The 21,592-nt window shown below is 61.7% G+C and overlaps 1 protein-coding gene across 50 annotated transcripts in view; it reads right to left on the reverse strand.

The window, feature by feature from the left end:
- Positions 1-21,592, reverse strand: part of TSNARE1 (t-SNARE domain containing 1) — a 171,645-nt gene that overhangs the window by 53,665 nt on the left and 96,388 nt on the right. For 17 of the 50 annotated variants that reach the window (XM_070631165.1, XM_070631163.1, XM_070631172.1 and 14 more), the window contains 3 exons: positions 12,378-12,450; positions 6,415-6,497; positions 1,310-2,620 (listed from right to left, as the gene is read on the reverse strand). In XM_070631165.1, the coding sequence (XP_070487266.1) occupies positions 2,291-2,620; positions 6,415-6,497; positions 12,378-12,450 (486 nt within the window). In that variant the 3' untranslated portion in view covers positions 1,310-2,290. Of the gene's footprint in view, positions 1-1,309; positions 2,621-3,834; positions 3,920-4,554; positions 4,792-5,084; positions 5,621-6,414; positions 6,498-10,460; positions 10,941-12,377; positions 12,451-21,592 lie in introns of those variants that run through there. The other 33 variants (XM_070631137.1, XM_070631133.1, XM_070631129.1 and 30 more) reach the window with 9 other exon arrangements.

Genomic DNA, 21,592 nt, shown 5'->3' on the forward strand with positions numbered 1-21,592 from the left:
GATCAGGGCTTAGAGTGTGACCAGGGTGAGGACTCAGTATGTGACCAGGGTCAGGACTCAGTGTGCGACCAGGGTCAGGGCTTAGAGTGTGACCAGGGTGGGGACTCAGCATGTGACCAGGGTCAGGACTCAGTGTGTGACCAGGATCAGGGCTCAGAGCGTGACCAGGGTCAGGACTCAGTATGCGACCAGGGTCAGGGCTCAGAGTGTGAGCAGGGTCAGAACTCAGTGTGTGACCAGGCTCAGGGCACAGCATGTGACCAGGATCAGGGCTCAGAGTATGATCAGGATCAGGGCTCAGTGTGTGACCAGGGTCAGGGCTCAGTATGTGACCAGGGTAAGGGCTGAGTGTGACCAGGCTCAGGGCACAGCATGTGACCAGGGTCAGGGCTCAGAGTATGATCAGGATCAGGGCTCAGTGTGTGACCAGGGTCAGGGCTCAGTTGGGACTACATTATGGGTTGACCAGTGATAGCCTATAACACAAGAAAGTAGCGTTCATTGCCAATAGGGAGGTGAATGTCAACCACGGTGGGCATCTTTTAGTGGACAAGAAGGGTCCATTCCTTCCACCTGGAATGAACATTTACGAAGACTTCTCAGAGGTGGCATTGAGATGGACCCAGGATTTGTAGGGTAGAAGGAAGGGTTCCAAGGAGGGGCCATCTGAGTAAAGTCTGCCATGCAAAGCAAATGATGCCCTTTGCACCCATGGAGGAAGAGGGTGGCAGGGCACTGGGCTAGACCGCAGAGGGCAGCGGCTCCGTGGCTCAAGAGCCTGGGCATCTTCTGCAGACAGAAGTTCCTGACACACTGCTGGCCCCACGGTAAAACCTGAAAACCAGGAAAACTCCCACCCATTGTGCCAGTGACAAAGGTGTCGGCTCTCCACGGTGCTGGGCTTCCCTGGGAGCGCTGGGAGCAGCACGCCGTCCAGGTCATGCCACTACTTCAGTATCTTGCTTCTGGAAAAGGCTTTTACCCACAAGGGTCAGGAGGAAGCCGTGGAAGAGCTGGAGGAGGGAGGGAGGTCCAGACCAGCGGGGCCCCGGGGGCTGGGGCCACCCGCCCTCTCCTGCTGTCCCTGACGGCCACCCAAGCTGTCTGGGTGTGGCTTGTGCCCTGCCTAACAGGCCCAGGAGTGGGTGCTGGGCCCCAAGGGACCAAGAGCCAAAGGAGGTGGTGGACGGAGGAGGATCTGAGACCAGGAAGTGCTCAGGGCCGCCGGGGGTGAAGCAGGGGCACAGCCCGTTGGGGAGAACGGGCGGGTTCTGTCTCATTGACTCGGCAGCAGCAGCAGCATCGTGAATGCGTTTTTTTGTTGTTATTTTATGCTTATATAAGAAAAATATATTTTTGGAAGAGAAATCAACAGGTACAAAACGACACCCGATCCCACACAGGACCCAGTAACAAACGTGCACATAGATACCGTACAAGAGGGACAAAGCTGGGGAGGAATGACTCCAGGCCAACGGGACATGGTTCCCTCGCCCAGAATCAAGAGGACCACAGGAGCCAGCCCTCCGAGTCCACACGCCCACGAAGGAGGGGCTTCCAGGAGTCATGCCAGGGCACACTCTGGGGGCCTTCTTGGCACCCAGTGAAGCCACATTCCAGGGTCCCAAGGTGCCCGTCAGGGAAGCTGGGCCCCCACGCCTCTTCCTGCCGCTCTGCCCGCCGGCCGCTGCAGAGGTGCTGGCTCGTCCTCCACGATGCTCACCGGGCTGGTTGGAGCGCAGGAAGCTGAGCAGAGGCCGGACTCTGCTGGCGTCCCTCTGTTCCTCAGCTGCGTGGTCCCTGAGTAGACTTCTGTCCAGGCCCCCGGGGGGCCGGCTCCCGGAAGCCCTTCCTCACACGTCACGGAGCCGCACAGACAATGGCAGCGACAGAAGGAGCAAGCACAGGTGGATGGCACTGGTGTCCTCTCTGGCTCCACCGAGGCCCCGTCTCTGCCCACCTCTCCCTCAGTCCCTCTTAGAAGGACTAGAGTCCCCGCTGTGCCTGCGGCCTCCAGGGCCCAGACTCTAGGGCTCCTCCTCCACCTTCAAGATCATCCCTGAGAAGACCTCCGGGCCTGGGTGGATGCCCTGGGGGCTGCCCTGGGAGCCTCTGGAGGGCCCATGGGCCTCTCCGCCAGCAGGGGTGCTGTCTGGGGCTGCGGGCGAGGCTCCTCGGGAGGGGTGGGCCTCCACCAGCCTCTCAAGGGTCCGGTTGAGGGCCTCCACGCCGTCGGCCAGCCGCTGGCTCTGCTCGGCCAGTTGCTGCAGCAGCAGGTTCTGCTGAGCCATCAGTGCACTCTGCTGCTGGGACCAGGAGGAGAGCAGGGTGCCCTGCCGCTGATGGACGTCCAGCAGCCGCCGCTCAAACTCAGAGGCCTCAGCCACTGCCGGCCTCCCAGAGGGCTGGGGTGGCGCAGAGGAGGGAGGGGAGGGCCGGAAGGCCCCTGTGAACGCAGCTGCTGGGGGTGCCGAGGCCGGGGAAGCGGGTGGGGAGGGCGGGGAGGCTGGCGCAGGGAAGGCTCCTCGGAGGTCCAGGGGGTCGGGCTCGGGCAGGGTTGGCCCATCCAGAGTCCGCAGGGGTAGCCACAGGCAGCTGGGGGCCTCGTCCTCCTCGTCGGCTAGCAGAGGGAGACAGGAAATGTGAGCCCTTGCCAGCAAGGATGGGAGCATCATAGGGAGGGACGGGAGGTGCCAGAAGAGTAAGCTGCATGAGGCCCCCTGCACTCGTAGCTCTGGCCTCACAGTGCCTGCTGCAGCGGGCAGCAGTACCCTAACTAAGAAAGCAGGAGTGAGCCTGGAAGACGTGTTCTAGTAATGCTGAGACTGAAACCTCAGCCTGGTGACTCCAAAGCCTAGGGGTTCACCACCATGCTGCCATCTCCACCCATCCAGCCACCATTCACACATCCCTCCACCCACCCATCCACCCAAGCTGGCCATTATCTATCCACCATCCTGTCTGTCCATCTGTCTACCTATACATACCCACAGACTCACGCACTTGTCTATCTGCCCATCCACTGTCCATCAGTCACCCCTCCACCCTCCCTCCGTCTACCTCCTCCCTTCCTTGCACCCTCCTTCCTCACATTCATCCATCCATCCATCCACCCATCTGTTCATCTCTCAGCCATCCATCCTCGATCCTCTGTCCATCTCAGCCTCTGTCCATCCATCCAGCCATCCACTCACCCATCCACCCGCCCAGCTATATATTTGTTCTTTTTTCCTTCCATCCATCCATCCATCACCTATCCATCCTTGATCCATTCACCCACCTATTTGCTCACACCTCTGTTCATCCATCTGTCCATCCACTCACCCATTCATTCACCTGTAATACCTGCGCTACCCTCTCAATCCCTCAGTCCCTCTGCCCATCCATCCACCCATCCATCTGTCCATCCGTTTGTCTACACACGCACCCATCCACCATGTAGAAGGACGAGGGGTGGACATGAAAGCACCACCTCCCCAGGGCAGCAGGAAAAGCCCTGGACATGGAATCCTGCAGACTGAGCTCCAAAACCAGCTCTGCCTCCTGAGAGCTAGGTGACCTTTAGAAAACCCCTCTTTTCTCTTTTTGGGCCTCAAATTCCTGATCTGCAAATGAAAGGTCTGACTGTAGGGCTCCTAACCCTGACAACTGGCTGAGTGTGGAAGATAAGTCAATAATATTGCAGGGAAAACTAACTGGGCCTGAAATACGGGGCGTGGTGATGTCCTGTCCTGACGGACACTTCCCGACACACTGCAGAGGCAGGTGGGAGCGGGAGAACATCCCTGTGTGGCGGAAACTGTGGCTGTACCTCCAGTCCTGAGCCCCACTCACCTCATCTATGGGACAGGAGTTCCTGATCTGCAATGGAAACAGGGCGACAACAGCAGCACACCAGGGGGCCAGGCCCACAAGCGAGCTGGGAAGAGGTGGGACGGGGGTCTGAGCCTGATGAGGTGTCCATGGACACAGGGGCTGCCCGTGCCACCGCCTCCTCCTGCTCCTCCTCCTGCGCCTCTTACTCCTGCGCCACCTCCTCCTGCGCCTCCTCCTGCGCCACCTCCTCCTGAGCCTCCTCCTGTGCCTCCTCCTCCTGCTCCTCCTCCTCCTGTGCCTCCTCCTGTGCCTCCTCCTCCTGCGCCTCCTCCTGCGCCACCTCCTCCTGAGCCTCCTCCTGCTCCTCCTCCTCCTGCACCTCCTCCTGTGCCTCCTCCTCCTGCTCCTCCTCCTCCTGCACCTCCTCCTCCTGTGCCTCCTCCTGAGCCTCCTCCTGTGCCTCCTCCTCCTGCTCCTCCTCCTCCTGTGCCTCCTCCTCCTGTGCCTCCTCCTCCTGCACCTCCTCCTGTGCCTCCTCCTGCGCCGCCTCCTGCGCCTCCTCCTCCTGCGCCTCCTCCTCCTGCGCCTCCTCCAGGTCCTCCTCCTCCTGCTCTTCCTCTTGTTCCTCCTCTTGCTTCTCTTCTTCTTCCTCCTCCTCCTCCTCCTCACTGTCACATCTTCCTTCCAAGGTCCAGGCATCTGCCGATCCTTCTGACCTGGCGGCCCCTGGGTGCCCATGGAGGGAGCCACGCTGCTGGTTTGTTGCTTCCCTCTTGAGATGAGGCTTTCTGGTGGTGAGGGCCCCTGGCAGGCATCCCTGCTCGCAGAGTTCTCATTACAGAGAGGCTGGCCCTGGGCTTCCGACAAGTGCACCGTGCTTATCAGTCACAGCCTGCGCTTTCTACTCCAGGAGGCCTGAAAGGACCAAGCCTGGTAGAGAGGTCCCAGGTGGAGGGCCTGGCTGCCCTCCACACGCTGGAAGGTGGCAGGACATGAGCTGAGACAGAGCCCCAAGCTGGCATCAGCAGACACAACCTCCAGCCCTTCCTCCGCCTCCACCCTGCAGGGAGACCCTGGCACAGCCCATTTCCTAACTTGCTGCAGCATCACCAGTGTCATGTGGCCACCCTTGGACATCCTGACTTCTGAGTCTGATGGCCACTGACAGAGAAGCAGGGGGCCAGCAGTGGCCCAGCCTCTACCCTCACACTCACAGTGCACGTTCACTGCACTCTGGCAGAGTGCAGGCCTGGGCTCTTGCGGCCAGCCGGCTGGCCACCCATCCTGTGTGTGGCCTGCCCCATCTGGGCTCTCCAGGCAGGGGAGGGACACTGGGAAGGGACACTGCCCCACCTCCACCTCTTCACCCTGCCCACGTTCCTGCTGTGGTCCACACCACTGCCCCCTCCTACTCTCTCTTCCCCTCTAAGGTGGCCAGAGTCCCCTTACCAAGCACAGCTTTGGCTTCCCAGAGCCCCCAGGGAATGAGGGCATCGTCCATCCATCTGTCCCCAGCGCCCCTCCCCGCTCCCACCGGCACGGCCCCCACACGGCTGTCCACGCTCCGGCCTGCAGTGTCCTGAACTTGCCTGGGCGGCCCGTCCTTTAGCCTCTGCACACACCGTCCCCTCCGCCAGGACAACTCCTGCTTGCCTTTAAGACGGAGCGGGCACTCTCCTGGGAAGCCCTCGCTGCCTGCTGGCCCAGGGCCCTCCCGGTGCTGGCCCAGACCCCCTGCACCCACCCGAGGATGGCTGCTCTTCGAGGGACAGGCTCGGCAGGGGCCACTTCTGCATGTCAGGGCCTAGCATGGAGCAGAGAGCCAGAGTGGCTGAGAGAGTGGGCGGAGAATGGCTGCCAGGCCCTCTTGCTCTGACGGACAAAGCCCGAGACTGCGTGGCCCAGTCGTGTGCTCACGTGGCAGCCATGGGTCAGCAAGGAGGCCCGGCAGCTGGTCCCCAAGGTGGCTCTAAGCCCATCTCAAGCAAATAAAAGTCTGAAATCTGTCCCCAATCCCTCTGAGCCAGCCCACGTGTCCCAAGCCAGGTTCTGTTCCCTCCAAGCAGGGACGACCCATCCCAGCCTCCAGCCAGGCAAGGCTGGATGCGGCAGGCAGAGGAGGGGGAGAGTCAGCCCTCCCCCGCGGCCAGCCCCCTCCAGGAAGGAGGCAGGAGGCAGACGCCTGCAGCTGCTGCTTGCCCTCCGGAGGAGAAGGGAGGAGCCGCAGAGCTTTCTGTGGGGCAGCTCTGCAAGCGTGTGGCATGCTCCTGGGGAACCACAGCCACCTCAGTGTCCGTAGCACCGAGACCCACCACGCCAGCCCTGCTCATGCTCTTCACTCGCTCCTGCCCTCATGCTCCCGCTGGGCCGGCCAGGCAGGCAGAGGCCCTGGCCCCCCTCAGTGGGGGTGCAGACGAGAGAGGAGGCGGTTCCGACCACCTGGGCACAGACCCCACTGCCCCACCTCTCCCCCCACCAGTCCACTTGCTCCGAGAAGACCCGGTGGGAGAGGCCCTCCCAAGGGCGGCAGGGGCTGGCCTCAGGGGGACAGGATGGAAGGGGCCGTAGGTCGCGGGCTGTCCCCTCACACTGACTTACTTGGTGCCGGCTGGCTCCAGCCAGGAGCTCGCTGGCTGCCTCTGTGTGCGAGGACGCAGCCTCAAGGCTGGCTTCAATACTCTCTGCAAATCAAGACAACAGAAGCAATTACAGAGTGGAGACCCTGAGCACACCCTGAGGACAAGCCCAGGGAGCCCAGGCCCAGGGGCTGTGGGGGGTGGCATCTGTCCCCCAGTGGTCACGGGGCCTCCTGAGAAGCAGAGGCTGCAGGGATGGGTACAGGTGGCCTGCCTGGCATGGGCACTGGCTGGCCAGAGCCACCAAGACAGAGGGCCAGGCAGCACCCTTCGTGGCAGGGGCCGCTCACTCAGAGAAGGACAGAGGCTGGGCTCTGCGCCACCTCTGCACCCCTGGGTGGCTCGGCCCCCACCCTGGCCACGGCCTCTGAGAGGCTGAGCTTGGCCTCCGTGCATCTCACAGAGCTCCTGTGAGGACAGCCGGGACCAGGTCTGTGCACACCTTTCTCTAGACACAGGGCGCTGGGCGTTAGCACCTGTTGGCCTGCAGCATCAGGCACGGACCAGCCGGTTCTAACTACGGCGGGGGGCTGAGTGGGGTCCAGGGAGTTCAGGCGGGGGCCTGGAGAGGGCGTCAACAAGCCCCCGAGATGTCATACCAGTAGCACACCTGAGCCGCCCTGATGAGGCCCAGGGCAGCCCCAGGAAACCAGAGGATCCCACTCAGCATCAGGTAAAATGCGCCACGCCCCTTCAAGGCGCACTGTGAGCGTAGGGCCAGGCCAGGGGCATGGGGGCAGTGGGGCATTGAGACTGCACACGCGGCCACAGTAGGAACTAGGTTTGAATTCAGGTGAGGGCTCTGAGCAACTCTCCATGCTGTTCCCTCTTCTACCCACGGGAAGGTGCCCAGCGCACCCAGACACAGGGCTGGGAGCCAGCACAGGACCTGCACTCAGTGGAGACCAGCGCTGTGGCTGCTGGCAGATACGTCAGACGCAAACACACATTAAGTACATTAATGCCTCAAGGAGGAGAGACAGGCCTCCAAATTCACGCATTTTGGTGAGACTTTGGAGGCAGAAATAGTTTAATTCAAATCATACACCTCCCATGGGGCACTGAGCACCTGGGCACCACCCAAGTGGAGCGCGGCACAGGGGCTGGAGGCTCGGGGCAGAGAAGGTCCCCCTACATGCAGGCACGGCCCACACAGCGCCTCCTTGGCCCAGTGGGTGTGCTCCAAGGGGCAGTCCACCTGGGGCCCCTCCAGCCCCAGCCTGGGTGCGGTGGGGAGGGCCAGGGCACCCCCACTTCTCTCACATGGGCAGCGTTGGCCCCCTAGAAGAACAGAACTCTCCATGGTCCTGCCCCATAGAGGGGCACTGCCCTCTGCAGCCAGCCCGGAAGAGAGCGTAGGGAAGGCAGAACCAGAAGTTTGGTTACTCCGTCCATGGCCACCACTGTGGCAGGACCAGCCCTGCAGGCAGGAGGCGTCCACCCAGGGCCCTGCCTCTGCCCCTGCCCCTGCCCACTCACGTGCCAACGAGCCACCGTGCACCCCCAGACCCGGCAGCAGAAGCCTGGTCTCGCTCCCGTCACGGGAAGAGGTGGAAGCAGAGAGCGAGAAGAGCTGCCACTGGGAACAGAAGGCAGCAGTGTCTGGGCCAGCGCTGGGGGCCACACTCCCAGTTGGGTCTTTGTACTGCAACCACACACAGCCTGGGCTGCACCGGGACCTGCCCTCAGACTTGGACAAAGCCCGATCCTGGTATGCACCAAGCCTGGGCCCTGGGGACACTCTGAGCCTGACTCTGCCAGTAACACACCACCCAGCGGCGTGAGTGAGGCCACAGCCGAGGCCCCCACGGACCAGAGAATAATGTCTTGGAGGCCCAGGGCTCAGGGCACAGGCTGCAGGCCCAGGGCTGCACCATGGGCGCTCCTAGCCTGCACAGCACTTCCCAGGTCAGACTCAGCTCTACCCTGGGAGCTCCATCGCACAAGAGACCCCAGCTCCCGCTGGCTCCTCCTCCCGCAGCCCCCACCAGTGACCTGCAGCACCCACTGCTCACGGCCAGCCAGCCTTCGCCTCGTCTCGAAGATCCCAGGCCGGCCGGGGGCAGCTCTGCAGGGCCACAGGCCCCCAGCTAACTTTAGTCTCGGCACAGGAGGCACTCAGAGAGAGCTGCCCTAAACGGCCTCTACTCCGGGGGTCTATGGGGCACCTAGACTCTGGGCCAGGCCTCCAGGGGCCAAAGAGAACCCCCTTCAGCACCACTCCCCCCAACATGTGTAGGAAGCAGGTGGATGTACCCCAAGGCACAGCCACCATGGGGCCTCAGGGGAGATGGCCCCGGCAGAAGCCCCTGCACTCTGTCCACTGGCTGTCCCCACCCTCAGCAGCCATGCTATGCCCCTGCAGCCCTTACTCTGCTCAAGCCACAGGCCAGTGCTGACCCAGAGGGAGGAGCTGGCGGGCCTGGGCCTCCAGGGGTGGTCTCTACCCCTGGCAAATCAGGCTTTGCAGCCACTTTCCTGCCCCTTATCTCAGTTCCACCAGGGGAAGTCCTGCCCCCATTCCACTCTCACTCAGTCACTCAACAAACGTCAGTGACTGTCAGCACTGTGCCAGGCCACTCCCAGGAGGAACGCACAGCACTAAGGGACCAGTCAGCCAGCTGCCCTGTCAGAGGAGAGCCCAGGGCCATGGGGCCAGGGTGGGCAGGGACATCTGGGCTGTCTGGGCCTCACCACAGGGGGTTTGCTGAGCCAGCACAGGCAATAGCTAGGACAAACACAGACACCAAGTTCCTGCCACACTCCCAGGCTGGGGACTCGTGGGACGGGTCTGAGCACCAAGGGCCATACCAGTGCCACCACCGCCAGCCCCTTCTTGGCACCCACAGTGTGCACACTCTGCCCTGCAGTACCCACAACCTGGCGTGGCTCTGGCTGTAGGAGAGCGGGCTGGCCTCCGCCAAGCCTCAGAGGTGGCCCCGCCCCAGCCATCGCCCCCCTGGCGAGGCCAGCCCAGACGGCGCATCCAGGGCCCACACATCTGCCCATCGGCGCGGTGCGGGCTCGCCCTGTGCTGCCCCGCCCACTGGAAGTCCTGCTGCGGCCATCTGTGTGGGTGTTTGTGGCCCCTGCTTGTGCCCAGGAAGTTGAGTCTTGCGGTCCACTTGGTGGCCCTCAGAGGGAGCTGGTCCTGCTCCCAGCTTTGTCCTCAAAGTTCTTCAAGCAGCTCCCAAAGAAGGAAGGGTCCCGCGGGGCTCGGCTTCGAGGAGGGGTGGAGACGATGCGCAGAGAGCGGAGATGTGCAGCGGTGTCTCGAGGAGGAGGAGCAGCTGGAGCAGGCGCAGAAGGAGGTGGAGGCAGGAGGGAGCCGGCATGGCCCCTGGGGCAGGTGTCTGCGTGGCAGGAAGGCCCAGCCAACACCTCATGCCGCCCTCACCAACCACAGAAACTTCCGGCAAAGAGGGGCCCTGGGGTGGGCCCATGGGCTCAGGGAGGGGTCAGCGTGCCCTGGGAGGCTGAGAGCCACCAGACACCGCCCTGGCCTGGGGGCTGAGTGACCCCAGGAGAAAGGCCCACATGATGAGAGCGCAGGAGGGGTCAGAGAGTGGGCGAGGCCACCCTGTCCCACACCCAGGACAGAGGCGCCAGGCAGCAGGGAGAGGAGCTGAACTGGGCCGCTGACGGCAGAATGGCCCTGGCCTCCAGGCCGTGGGAGGCTAGGAGCGTTCGGGCGAGTCCCCTCGACTTTAGCTCCGTGATGAACGAGGGTCCCTGATGTCTCTGGAGGCCCTTGGCTACACTACGTCATCTGGGGGCAACCTCAGAAGGACCCCGAGCTCAGGCCTGGGATGAACCTGAGCCCTGTTCCTTCACTCCCAAGGTGGACAGGCCCCTTCCCGGCCCTGAGCCTCAGTTTCCCCATCTAGAAGCAGATGGGCCAAGTGGGAGATGACCGTTTCCACGGTCCCTAGCGCTCCCTGAGGGTCTTGCTCTTGGTGGTCTCACACTGGCAGCCCTGGGCATGGGCTGTGGGAGGGGCCCACTTACTTGGCAGGGGCTCAGTGGCCTGGCTCTCGCCTGGGGGGGCCGGGGCTGAGAAGGTCTCGGCCACCATGCGCTCGACGGGCGTGAGGATGAGGCCAGGGGCTGGGCTGCCCTCAGCCGGGGCCCGCGGGCACTCTGCCAGTTTCTTGCGCACCACTCCGCGCAGGTCCCGCCACTTGTGCTTGAGATCGCCTAGGTCCCTCCGGCAGTAGCCCAGTGCGTTCACGGCCTGCAGGATCTTGTTCCACACGCGGTGCTTCCGGGCAGGCGTGCCCCGCAGCGCCCCAAACAGCAGCGGGTAGTGGCGCGTCACCCTCTGTACCAGCACCTCTGTCTCCTGGGGGCTGAAGTTCGGCTTGCGTGTCTTGGTGCGGGAGTGGGGGCCCGGTCGCAAGGGCACACAGCCTGGCCCGGGCAGCAGGGCCGCCATGGCCAGCTTGGGGCTGGAGCTCTGCCGGCATGTGGCCTTGCTGCTGCTGGACCCTGGAAAGGCACCAGAGGCTGAGGGGGCGAGCAGGGCCAATGGCTGGCTGGGGAGCAAGGGGACAGGGCCATGGAGAACAGAGCACCACCAGGCTTGTGGCCCAGAACCCTCAATGCCCCTGTAGAGGGGTACAGCAGTCCGTCATCCGTCAGTGCAGGAACACCCATGTCAACACGCAGTGGGCTGCGGGGGCCATGGCTATTCTGGTCCCCAGGTGCCCCACCCTCTTCAGACCCTGACCATGGCTGCTACAGGTCAGCCTTCATCTGTGCCTCTCCCCTCCCCACCTGGGAGGTGGTCCCCCCGATCAGCCCATCACTGAGACTGAGTCACATCTGGGTGACATCTGGAGTGGATAAACCATCCTGCACACCCTACCCTCAGCCAGCCAGAGGCGGAAATGGCTGCAGCCGCCATGCTGAGGCCACCAGGGGTGCACGGGAGCAGGTGGGGTCCTGCGGAGAGGGCGCTGTGAGGAGGACAGCCCGGCCGAGAGCTGTCCAGGCCGCGGAGCAGGGCACGGCGGGAAGCCCGGGCTCTGAGGAAGAGCAAGGGCAAGCCTGCCGGGCAGCAGCCCAGGGGGTGGCATGGCTCACCCTGTCAGGGGCTCCATCCCCGAGCGCAGCAGCTGCACAGCATCGGGAGGAGGACACACGGGAACTCAGTACCTCCATGTTCCTGTTCCCAGCCTGAGAGAGAGTCTCAGGCACAGGAGGGGCCCAAGTGAGGCAACGGTTGGGCCAGGGACAGGGTGGAGGGTGGGCAGGTGAGCCCCCAGGGCCAGGCTGGGGGCTGATCGTCTGCCAAGTGGCTCTGGGCACTGGGTGCCGGTTTCACTCTTCCGGCAGAGGAATAAGAGTTCCCACCCCTCCTGCTCAGGGCACCAGGCTCTCAGGTAGCCACAGGAAAAACCACATGGCTACCTGATGTGGACAGGCCAGACCGGTGGGGCTGAGGCCTTCGTGTGGAGGAAACACGGAAATAGCAGGGACATTGGCCCCCTCCCAGCAATGCCCTGCCCCCACCACACACTCGTCCTGAGACGTGGACGGGGACCATCAGCAGCAGAACCAGGACTCCAAGCTCGCTCACATCGTGGGCCCCACATCTCCAGCACTCTCCACTAAGGTATTCACTGCAGCCACAACCCCTGCCCCAGCCAGGACAGCCTGTCCTCACCCTGGGGAGTCCTTGGGTGGGGAAGAAGACCCAGGGTGGGGGGCATGGAGGCCAGGACTCTAAATAAGCAGAATGGATGGGCCACCCTCTTACACGAGCCTCCCCTGCCCGGGCCTTAGTCAGGGGTTGGGGGAGACCTGGGGAGGTAGGGAGAGAGGGCAGCAGAGGTTCAGACTCCACTACCTGCCCTGAGCCTCAGTCATCGGGAGGCAGCTCTGCCCACACCTGGGGGAACGGGCAGGTGGCTGATTACCTACCGACAGCATCTCCTTGCTCTGACACCACAGTGGCCAAGTCCTTGATGATCTGGTTCACATCCAACAAGTCACTCTGTGGAAACAAGATGACAGCCATGAGGCGCCTGGGGGCTGCAGGTGCAGAGGTCAAGCGCATGGCCATCAGAGAGCGCTAAGGGAGAGCCAAGAACCAGGAATGAGCCCAGAGTCACCTTACAAGTCAGAGTCCAGGCTGGGATCTGAATACTCTCTCCTGACTCCAAGGTCACACCTCAAGCTCTCCGAGCATCCCAGGGCCGAGAGTTCCTCACTAGGCACAGGACCCAGGGCCAGCTCCTGGAGGGCTGCAGTCTAGTGCAGGGCAGTGCCCAACACTGTGCTGCAGGCCTGGCCGGGGGACGAAGAGGCTGTCCCGAGCAGAGCACTCTGTCTACACTGCCTACAGGCCCACGAGTCCTATAGACACTTCACTCTCATACTCACTCGGGGACTCCCTGACAGAAGGGTCCTGCCTTTCCCTCTCTGGATAACGGCACCCAGCATGGGCCAGCACACAGGTGCTGCTCAGTAAATCCTGAAGGAGTGGGACGGATGGATGGATGGATGAGTAGATGGATGGATAGGTGGATGAATGTATGGTTGGAGAAATGAATGGGTTGGTGGATGAATGGATGGTGGGTGAATGGAAAGATGGATGGATGAGTGGGTGGGTGGGTGGCTGGATGGATGGACAGATGGCTAGACGGATGGATAGATGGATGGATGGTGGATGGGTGGATGGATGGATGGTAGACAGGTAGATAAATGGATGAGTGAATAGCTAAATGGACAGGTGGGTAGATGGGTCGATGAATGGATGGTTGGATGGATGAATAGGTAGGTGGATGGACGGATGGACAGATAGCTGGATGGGTGGATGGGTGAGTGGGTGAGTGGATAGATAGTGGATGGATGGATGGTGGATGGGTGGATAAACAGATGGGTAGGTGGATGAATGGGCGGGTAGGTAGACAAATGGATGGATAGGTGGATGAATGGATGGTTGGATCATTGGTTGGATGGATGGATGGATGGATGGATGGGTGGATGGGTAAATGGGTGGATGATAGCCCCACTGCTGTCTAAAGACTGAGTGGCTTTATGAAGCTGGTGAACAGGGTAAGGAGCAAAAACTTAGACCAGGAGAACTTTGGGATATCTCCTCCCCTGGCATGGCATGCTGGCCTCTTGCATCCTTCATGCTGCTCAACTCCATCCTAACTCCATTTGCCCAGCAAAGTAGCAATGATGCTCACGAGGGACACGGTCACACCTCACACAGACCACACGCCTAGAGCTGTGCTGGGGGTACACACACACCACCACCTTTATACCTGGCAGCACCCGTGAGGGGAGGTCACAGCTCCCATCTGATAGTGGAAGTTGGGGGGGCTTGAGAGGGTCCATGACCTCAGGGGCCTCTCAGAAAGGGGAGAGCTGGGACTGGCACCTGTGCCCACTGACACAAAGCCTACTCCTTTTCTGACTGCCGCCCTGCAGGGGACAGCTCCTCCACTGCCCAGCCACGTGACCCTCAGCAAAGCCGTTCACCTTGGAGCCAGGTTTCCTCACTAATCACCTGGGTAAAAGCAACCCTTCCCTCCTTGGAGCCTGGCACGTGGCCAGGGTTGAGCCAGGCCAGGGAAGGCTCCTGCACGCCTGTGAGACCAGGAATGGGTATAGGGGGACGCTGCCCAAGCCCACCCACTCTGCAGCTCATTTCGGAGCCTAGATTGATTTCTGCAAGGGTCATTTGACCCCACTGCAAAGTATTACAGGGAAATTAATTTTCTTTTTAGGAGTGTTCTGGGAAATGAAGCAATTAGCATGATCTTAAACTGACACGTGCTATCAATTGCAATTCAATGAGCGGGCTTGAACATGGGGCAGGGAGGGCGGCCACGCTAGGGAACAGGGCCCACGGCCGGGAAGGGGGCGGCCAGTTTGGGGCCTGCAGGTCTTCACTCTGAGGGGTGGCAGCAGATGGGTGGGTTCTGGGAGGTCCCAGGCCTGGGCCCATTTCTGGGATCCATCAAATCCCACTACAGCTTCCCTGGGTGAGGCCGCTGGCTGGGAAGGCCAAACTTAGGTTCCACGCTAAGGTTGAGAAGTCAAGGTCACAAGACGAAGGATGCAGGCTGAGCTAGGCCTTGGACAGACCGGCCCCACCTCCACAGACTTACAGGTCCCGGCCCCAACCCCATCATAGGCTGGCTACTGACTGATCACACACCAGGCTTGACCTTGGCCCCTGAGTGTGCCTGGGCCTGCCGTCAACAGAGGTCTCTCTCACATGAGCCTGGCCTTGGGTGTCCTTGGACTCAGGGACTTGTGGGGGCCTTTCTAGGGAACTCAGTCTCCCCACATTGTATGAACACACCTGCTAGTGTCCCACTTCAGAGGGCAGATGAGGAAACTGAGTCACCAAGGGGTTAGGGGACTCTCCCAAGGACACATGGCTGGTAATGGTTGGAGCCAGCATTACTCCCAAGTTTGGGCTGACCTGATCCAGGTCACTACCACCTGGACCCCACCACGCTGGGTCACTGCTGGTAGCAGGGCACCCCTGGCAGTTATAACACGTGGTCAGCACCCAGGGGCTCCGGGCTTTGCTTGCGGGAAGGTCAGGTGGTGCAGCTGCCTGCACGTGCAGGGTTAACGTGTGCAGGCTGTATCCCTTCACGTGAGCGTGGCAGCTGAGGGCCTCAGCTGGTCAGAGCTGCCTGTGGCCCTGCCCAGCCTACAGGGACACAGCCTTGGCAATGGAGAGGAGAGGGAGGGGTGTCTCTGAGCAGGGACATGAGCCCGGTGCCCCTGGGGGCCCAGGACCCTCAGGCTGCCTGCTAGGGTCGGGGTGGAAGCCAGAGTGGCTGTAAATCACTGTGGCCTGGCCTTGGTGTGAACACAGCTACTGCACTGGGTGCTTCCTGTCTGGAGCAGCATCAACCCCAATAACCTGGGACAGCCCGTGAGGGAATGGGGGGTCCGCAGTCCAGCAGGGGAGGCCCCATTTGGAGATGCAGTGGCCAAAGTGACTGCCCAACTCGCTGTAAAATCACTGGCGCCATGGCCGCTGACCAGGGCGTGGCCCCTTCCGGGCAGGAGGTTTCTGTAGCAAGCAGCCCTCCGAACAGTCAGTGCTGTTTGGATGAGGCCGAGGATGGCTGCCAGGAGCAGGCACCGGCTGGCCCTCTCAGGCTGGGGTGCCCTGCCCAGGCCCCTGCTGTCCCCTCAACCACACCAGCAACACCTGCCGGGACCACGCACAGGACCATGTCCAGAGTGGGACAGACAGAGCCAGGTGGGCTGCTGCCAGGGGCTCCCGTCCATTCCTGGCTAGCCGAGCAGAGATGCCTGGGAGTGGCAATAATGCGGTCCACTGGTGTGAGCTGAGACACAAGGTCTTTGCTCGTGCTCCAATGCCCAGGGCACTCTGGGGGCGGTGGAGCCACAGGGGAGGTGGGGCCTTACTTGGGGTGACCCACACTGGACAGTGCCACCAACGGCACCAGCATCTCAGTGTCCAGAACTCACCATCAGTGTTGTGCATTCACTGCCCTCTTGGAAATCAACAGGACCTTCCACATGGACGCCCCTTTTTCATTTGCACTCTCCCTCTTCAAAAAGCCTGAGGCCCAGACTGCTGACCTGCGCCCACCCCTCAGCAGACGGTTCAGCAGAACTTGCAGGAGCAAGGCCAGCCCCACGTCCTCAGCAGACAGCCCCCACTCAGGTCCGTGGCCCCTCTGACAAATTTCATTCATCTTGAACAGAAGCTCAGGCTGGGCTCCAGGAACAGCAACGCTAAGAAGCCCCACCTGTGCACTCCAGGAAACACCTTCTGCAGAGGGCCCTCCCCCATGACTCAGACACGATTCAAGGACCCCTTCTGTTCACCCAGGACACGGCCAGGCACAGACCCCCGGGTTCTCAATCTGTGCCTTGTACACGAGGGGCTCAACAGCTTGTCCCCTGACCCGTGGGACAAAAGGCCTGACAACCAACTGTGAGCCCAGCTTCCCTCCCACAAGGCCCGGCCTTGGGTCCCTCAGAGAGCCAGCTGCCCTGGGGCTCGGACACACCCTGGTCCAGCCACCCCTTCACCCCCCTACACCCAGCTCCTTCCAGCTGTGCTCACTCCTGCCAGCAGGAGAGAACCCCTCTTCCTAAGTCTAGAGATGCTCGCCTACCTTACAGCCACAGCTTCTCCTTATGGTGAGAGCCCCCCACCGCCCCCGCAGCATTACTTTCGAACAAAGACTCTCCCTGCTCAAACACATCAGCAAACACGTTGGGGGATGAGTGTGAGGGTGCCCCAGGGCCACGCACTTCAGCTGGTCTGAGGCCGCGGGAGCGAAGGCAGGGTGCTGGGGACACTGTACGGGGACCAGGATGACCAGTAGGCACACTGGAGCCTGACCTTGGCCTTGGGCCACCCTGAAGGGGTCAGCAAGATGTGCCCTCCACCCAGAGCAGACAAGACTGCCAGAAGGGGGTGGCAAGCTTGGACCCGCAGACTCCTCCTGGATCCCCAGCAGCAGCCTCCTACATGATCTCAGGCTGGCTCTGAGGGGCTGCTCAGGGCACGGGGACCCCAGAACCCCAGCTCCTGGCCAGATCAGCCTATGGGCTCAGTCTCCCTCCTGCCAGAAGGATCTGGGGCTGGAGCCTGCGCCCTGCTGACTGTCCTAGTCGTGGAGAGCAGGAAGGCCCTGGATGCAGGGCAGTGCGGTCCCCGCCCTCTGCGCATGGCAGAGCGGGGAGGTTGTGCCTCCTCCTCCAAGAGCACTCTCGGGCACCGGGGCTTCCCATGGAGAACGGACAGGGGCTGTATCTCACTCACCCCAGCACCCAATGCTTGTCTGCAGAACGGACGGGTGATGGGGAGCTGGCCATGCCCCCGTACCTGCAGCAGAACAGGGCAGGTGCAGGCGGCTGGGCTCTGGAGCCGGGCCTGTCACTGACAGGGGGCAGACCTGATGACGGGCCAGGAGAAGGAGGGGTCCATGAAAGGGGGCGCAGATGGGCAGCCTCAGCAGCAGGGAGCAGCACATACAGAGAGGGAGTGTCTGGGCGCAGGCAGCTGGCACGGATGGTGTCCCCTCAGTCACTGTGCTGGGTGCCTGGGCACCGGGCAGGGCTCTGCAGGGCTCAGCTCCTGACGGAGGATGCCAGGGCAGGTGGAGCCACCAGGAGGCGGAACAGGAACCCAGTTCCAAGCGGAAGTTCAGTCCCCAGTCCTGGGGTTCGAGCTCAAGGCCCGGCTGGTCGCGGCTTGAGGAAGGGGGCCTGCCCTGGGGGCCCAGAAGCCCCTGCACAGCTGCCCCAGGATGGAGCCCCCGGGGGCGTGGAACAGCCCAGTTGTGACGCACGAGGGTGGCAGACACCGAATCGTGTGCCAGCCGCGGGCACCAGGGAACCAGGGAGCAGGAGAGCAAGGGAGAGACTAAAAAAACACCTTAAATTAGTAAATGTTTAAATCATGCAATTATTTTCCTGATTGCTTCTAAAACTAGAACTCATTAAAAGCTCTCACGGAATCTTCTTTCTCTTCTTTTACTGGCACTGCAGAATAACAACCTTGCATGGGACATAATAAAACCTTAGTGTGCGTGTGTGACCGTGTGTGTGTGTGTGTGTGCGCATGTGTGTTCCCTTCATTTTCAAGAATGAAAAGAAAGAAAATACCACTGCATTTTCTCTATCACACAATCTCTTCTTATAATTAGGATCTTGGCAACCATCCACCTACGAAGACAACTGTTCCAGTTAATGGAACAGCCAAACTTTATTTGATTTATTCACGTATTTATAGTCAGATATCAGCCAGACCAACCACCCCCTGCATTCCAGCTGCACAGTGCCAAATACAGGGTGGGAGCTGGGCCCTGGAGGCTCTGCCCAGCCTGGAGGCCTTTCCTGGCCCCCTCCTCATCCCCAGCCTCCTCCGTCCTAGGCCTGCCAGGTAGCCATGGCAACAGAGCAGCTGGTGGGCTCTGAGTGCTGCACCTGGGTCAGGTGACACAGCCACTCTGGAGCGGAGCAGGGATCGCCAGCCCCACAGGTGAGATCAGGTGAGACAGACCCAGCAGGGGAGGCTGGCGCAGACACAGCAGTGCTGGCAGTGGGAGACCTGGCTGTGGGCAGACGTGTGATGCTGGTTCCAGCTCAATCGGTTGGACCAGTGCCTGGCAAGCCTGCCCATGCTGGCAATGGCTAGGGGCACGTGCCTATGTCCTTCGACCTCCCCTGCCCTAGAGAGACTGGGCACTGCCTGGCCCTCCAGACAGGAAGGGTCAACCTCAACCAGGGTTAGGTAACACGGGGGCAGTGGAGCTGGGCCTCACGGGCTCCTTTCACTCCTGGCTCCTGGGCTCTGCCACCACCTCATGGGGCAGCCTCGGTGACCTCCTACATCCCTCCCATCTGGGAAAGAGGTTGACCCAGAGGCAGGCATCAGAACATCACGGGTAGGACAGCCCTGCTCTGGAGTCAGGCAGCCTGGGCTCCAGTCCCAGCTCTGCCACACAGGCTGCGTGGCCTGGGCCAAGCGATGTGACTTCTCTAAGCCTCTGCTTCATCTCTGATAAAACTGTAACACAGGCGTGCTCGCTCTCCAGGGCTGCTGTGTGGGCTGATGAGAAGACGCACGTGAACAAAGGCAGCAGTGCCCTTTCATTAAGACACAGATCTCCATGGAGTCCCAATGCATACGACTTATTCATCCATTCACCTGCCACGCATCCAGGCCCTATCCATTGACACCCCCACCCTCCATCCATCCATCCCCCACCACACACCCCGCATCCCTCATCTATCCATCCATCCACCATCCATTTGTTCGTTCAAGAAATAGTCACTGAGTGCCCAGAGTGTCCTGCATCCTTAGGGACGACTAAAACAGACAAAAATCCCTGCCTCCACAGGGCTTACATTCTTGTGGAGGGAGATAAATAATAAGATAATTAAACAGTATGTTAGACAAAGCAGAGGGGGTACTTTAGAGGAATAACATTTGAGTCAAAACCTGAAGGTAGAAGGCAGCCAGGTGCTCCAGCACCTGGGGAACGAGGTTCCAGGCTCAGGACGGCAAGTGCAAAAGGGGCAGGAGCAGCCAGCGCATCTGCAGAGCCGTGAGGGCTGGGGCGCAGGGGGGCTGCGGAGCACGTATCCCTCACCGTCATGGGGCATGCAGCTGCCCCTCTGGCACATGGCCACACCATACACCTCCCCTCCCTCACGCTCCTCCTACAAAGTGACCTGGCATGTGTCCCTCAAGAGGTGGGGACAGAGGTCCCTCCCTTGGGCCGAGGCAGGCCTTCGTATCTGCCTTAGCCAACAGCATGCGGCAGAGCTTTGGCTGCATGACTTCCAAGGCTGGACCACATAAAATTAAAAACCCGGATTCTCCAAGAAGCCGGGAAGAGCCCAGCCCACGGAGACCAGAGAGCCTTCCTTCCCCAGGAAGACGCAAACCCTTCCCGAAGGGTCTTGGCCATGATGGCGTCAGCACCAGGCTCGGTGCAACCTCAGCACCCGTCACCACAGCACCTGCCCTGGGGGCTAACCCTCAGTTAGGGGGGGCTTCAGGGCCCCATGGGGGAGGGACCGGACGGGCAGGAGCCAAAGGAGCCTGTTGTACCCCTAGCCCCAGCCCCAGCCTCCCGGGCCCTTCTCAGGTGAGTGCCCCGCCAGGCAGTGAAACTCTGCAGCAGCATTTTCACCTTCCCGCCAACAAAGGTCTTTCATGTCCACTTAACCCTCCCAACAGGCTGAGAGACTGGTGTCACTGTGCCCATTTTACAGATAAACAACCTGAGGCTTCCAGAAGAGACCCCCTCAGGGTCCTGTGGCCAGGCAGGGGGATGGCTGAGCCTGGGACCCAGGGCCAAACTCTCACTTTCCCCTGTGGCCAGGAGGTGCCGGAGGCCAGCCAGCCCCCTCCCCATGAGGGGACCAGGAAGCTGCCCTGCATGTCCAGGAGCGGCCTCTCCCTCCTCCATCACCCCTCCAGGCCCTGCCCTGCCCACTGTCTGCAGTGGGACCACTCTTCCCGTCAGAACCAGCTGCTCTGGTGGTGACAGGCCACATCGGACCACGGGTGACCTCGGCTGACTGGGTCCTGTCAGTGGGCACTGGCCATGTGTCCACAGGGACCTGGAAGGCAGGGAGTCAGCTAGGGGCAGGAGAAGAGGGCACCCTGGCCCAGTCCTGGCACTGGTGACCTTGGTCCCACTGGGGGAGAAGGGACAGGGGCAGCCCACCCAGGGGACAATGAGGACTTACCCCGCCAGAGGGGAACAAGGAAGTCTGGGGCTGGGAGGCGGGACTGAGCTGTCCCAGGGGCTGCGGAGGAGGACGTGGATCAGAGCCCGCCTGAGGGCAGCAGAGCCGAGGGCAGCAGGAACACAGCAGGTGCCCCAGGCAGAGCGGCAGGGAGGCCTCATGGGATGGAGAAGGGGTCCCCGTTAATATCTGGGGTGTGGGCGCCGCGGGCAGAGCTGCGGGGCAGCCTTGCCGGGATAGAGCAGGGGTCTCCGTTAGTATCTGGGGTACAGGCACCACAGGCAGAGCTGCGGGGCAGCCTCGCCAGGATGGAGCACTGGTCCCAGTTAATATCCGGGGTGTGGGCACCAGGGGCAGAGCTGCAGGGTGGCCTCACCAGGATGGAGCAGGAGTCACCACTGGCATCTGGGGTGCGCAAGCCATGGGCAGAGCTGTGGGGCAGCCTCGCCAGGATGGAGCAGGGGTCCCCAATAATATCTTGGGCAACAGCGAGGGCCCCGAGTGCCACACGGAGGGAGCCAGCCACAGTGGTGGGGACATCTGGGGCGGCCTTGGGGGACAGACAGGCCAAAGGGAGAACATGGGTCCAAGGGCAGCCTTGTTCCCAGGAGGAGAAGGAAGCCGGGGGACTCTCGCCCATGGCCCTGGAGCCCTTCCCTCTGCTCCTCTGGGAGGAGGGGTGCTCCCTGGAAAGGGACACAGTGGGGGGCTCAGAATGTGCAGGGTCTCATGTGGACCCCCGGTCAACCCCCCTACCCCTCTAGAGAGGCAGCTCCGTCACCTGGCCTCAACTCTGCCTGCAGCCCAGGTGTCACCACAGTGCCACCCAGGGTGCCCCACTTTCCAGTCTACAAAGCACCCCAGCTCATTATCAAGGGCCCCCCATTTCTGACTGCCCCATAGGACTAGGA

This window comes from Equus przewalskii, chromosome 8 (assembly GCF_037783145.1).
Source record: "Equus przewalskii isolate Varuska chromosome 8, EquPr2, whole genome shotgun sequence".
NCBI lineage: Eukaryota > Metazoa > Chordata > Mammalia > Perissodactyla > Equidae > Equus > Equus przewalskii.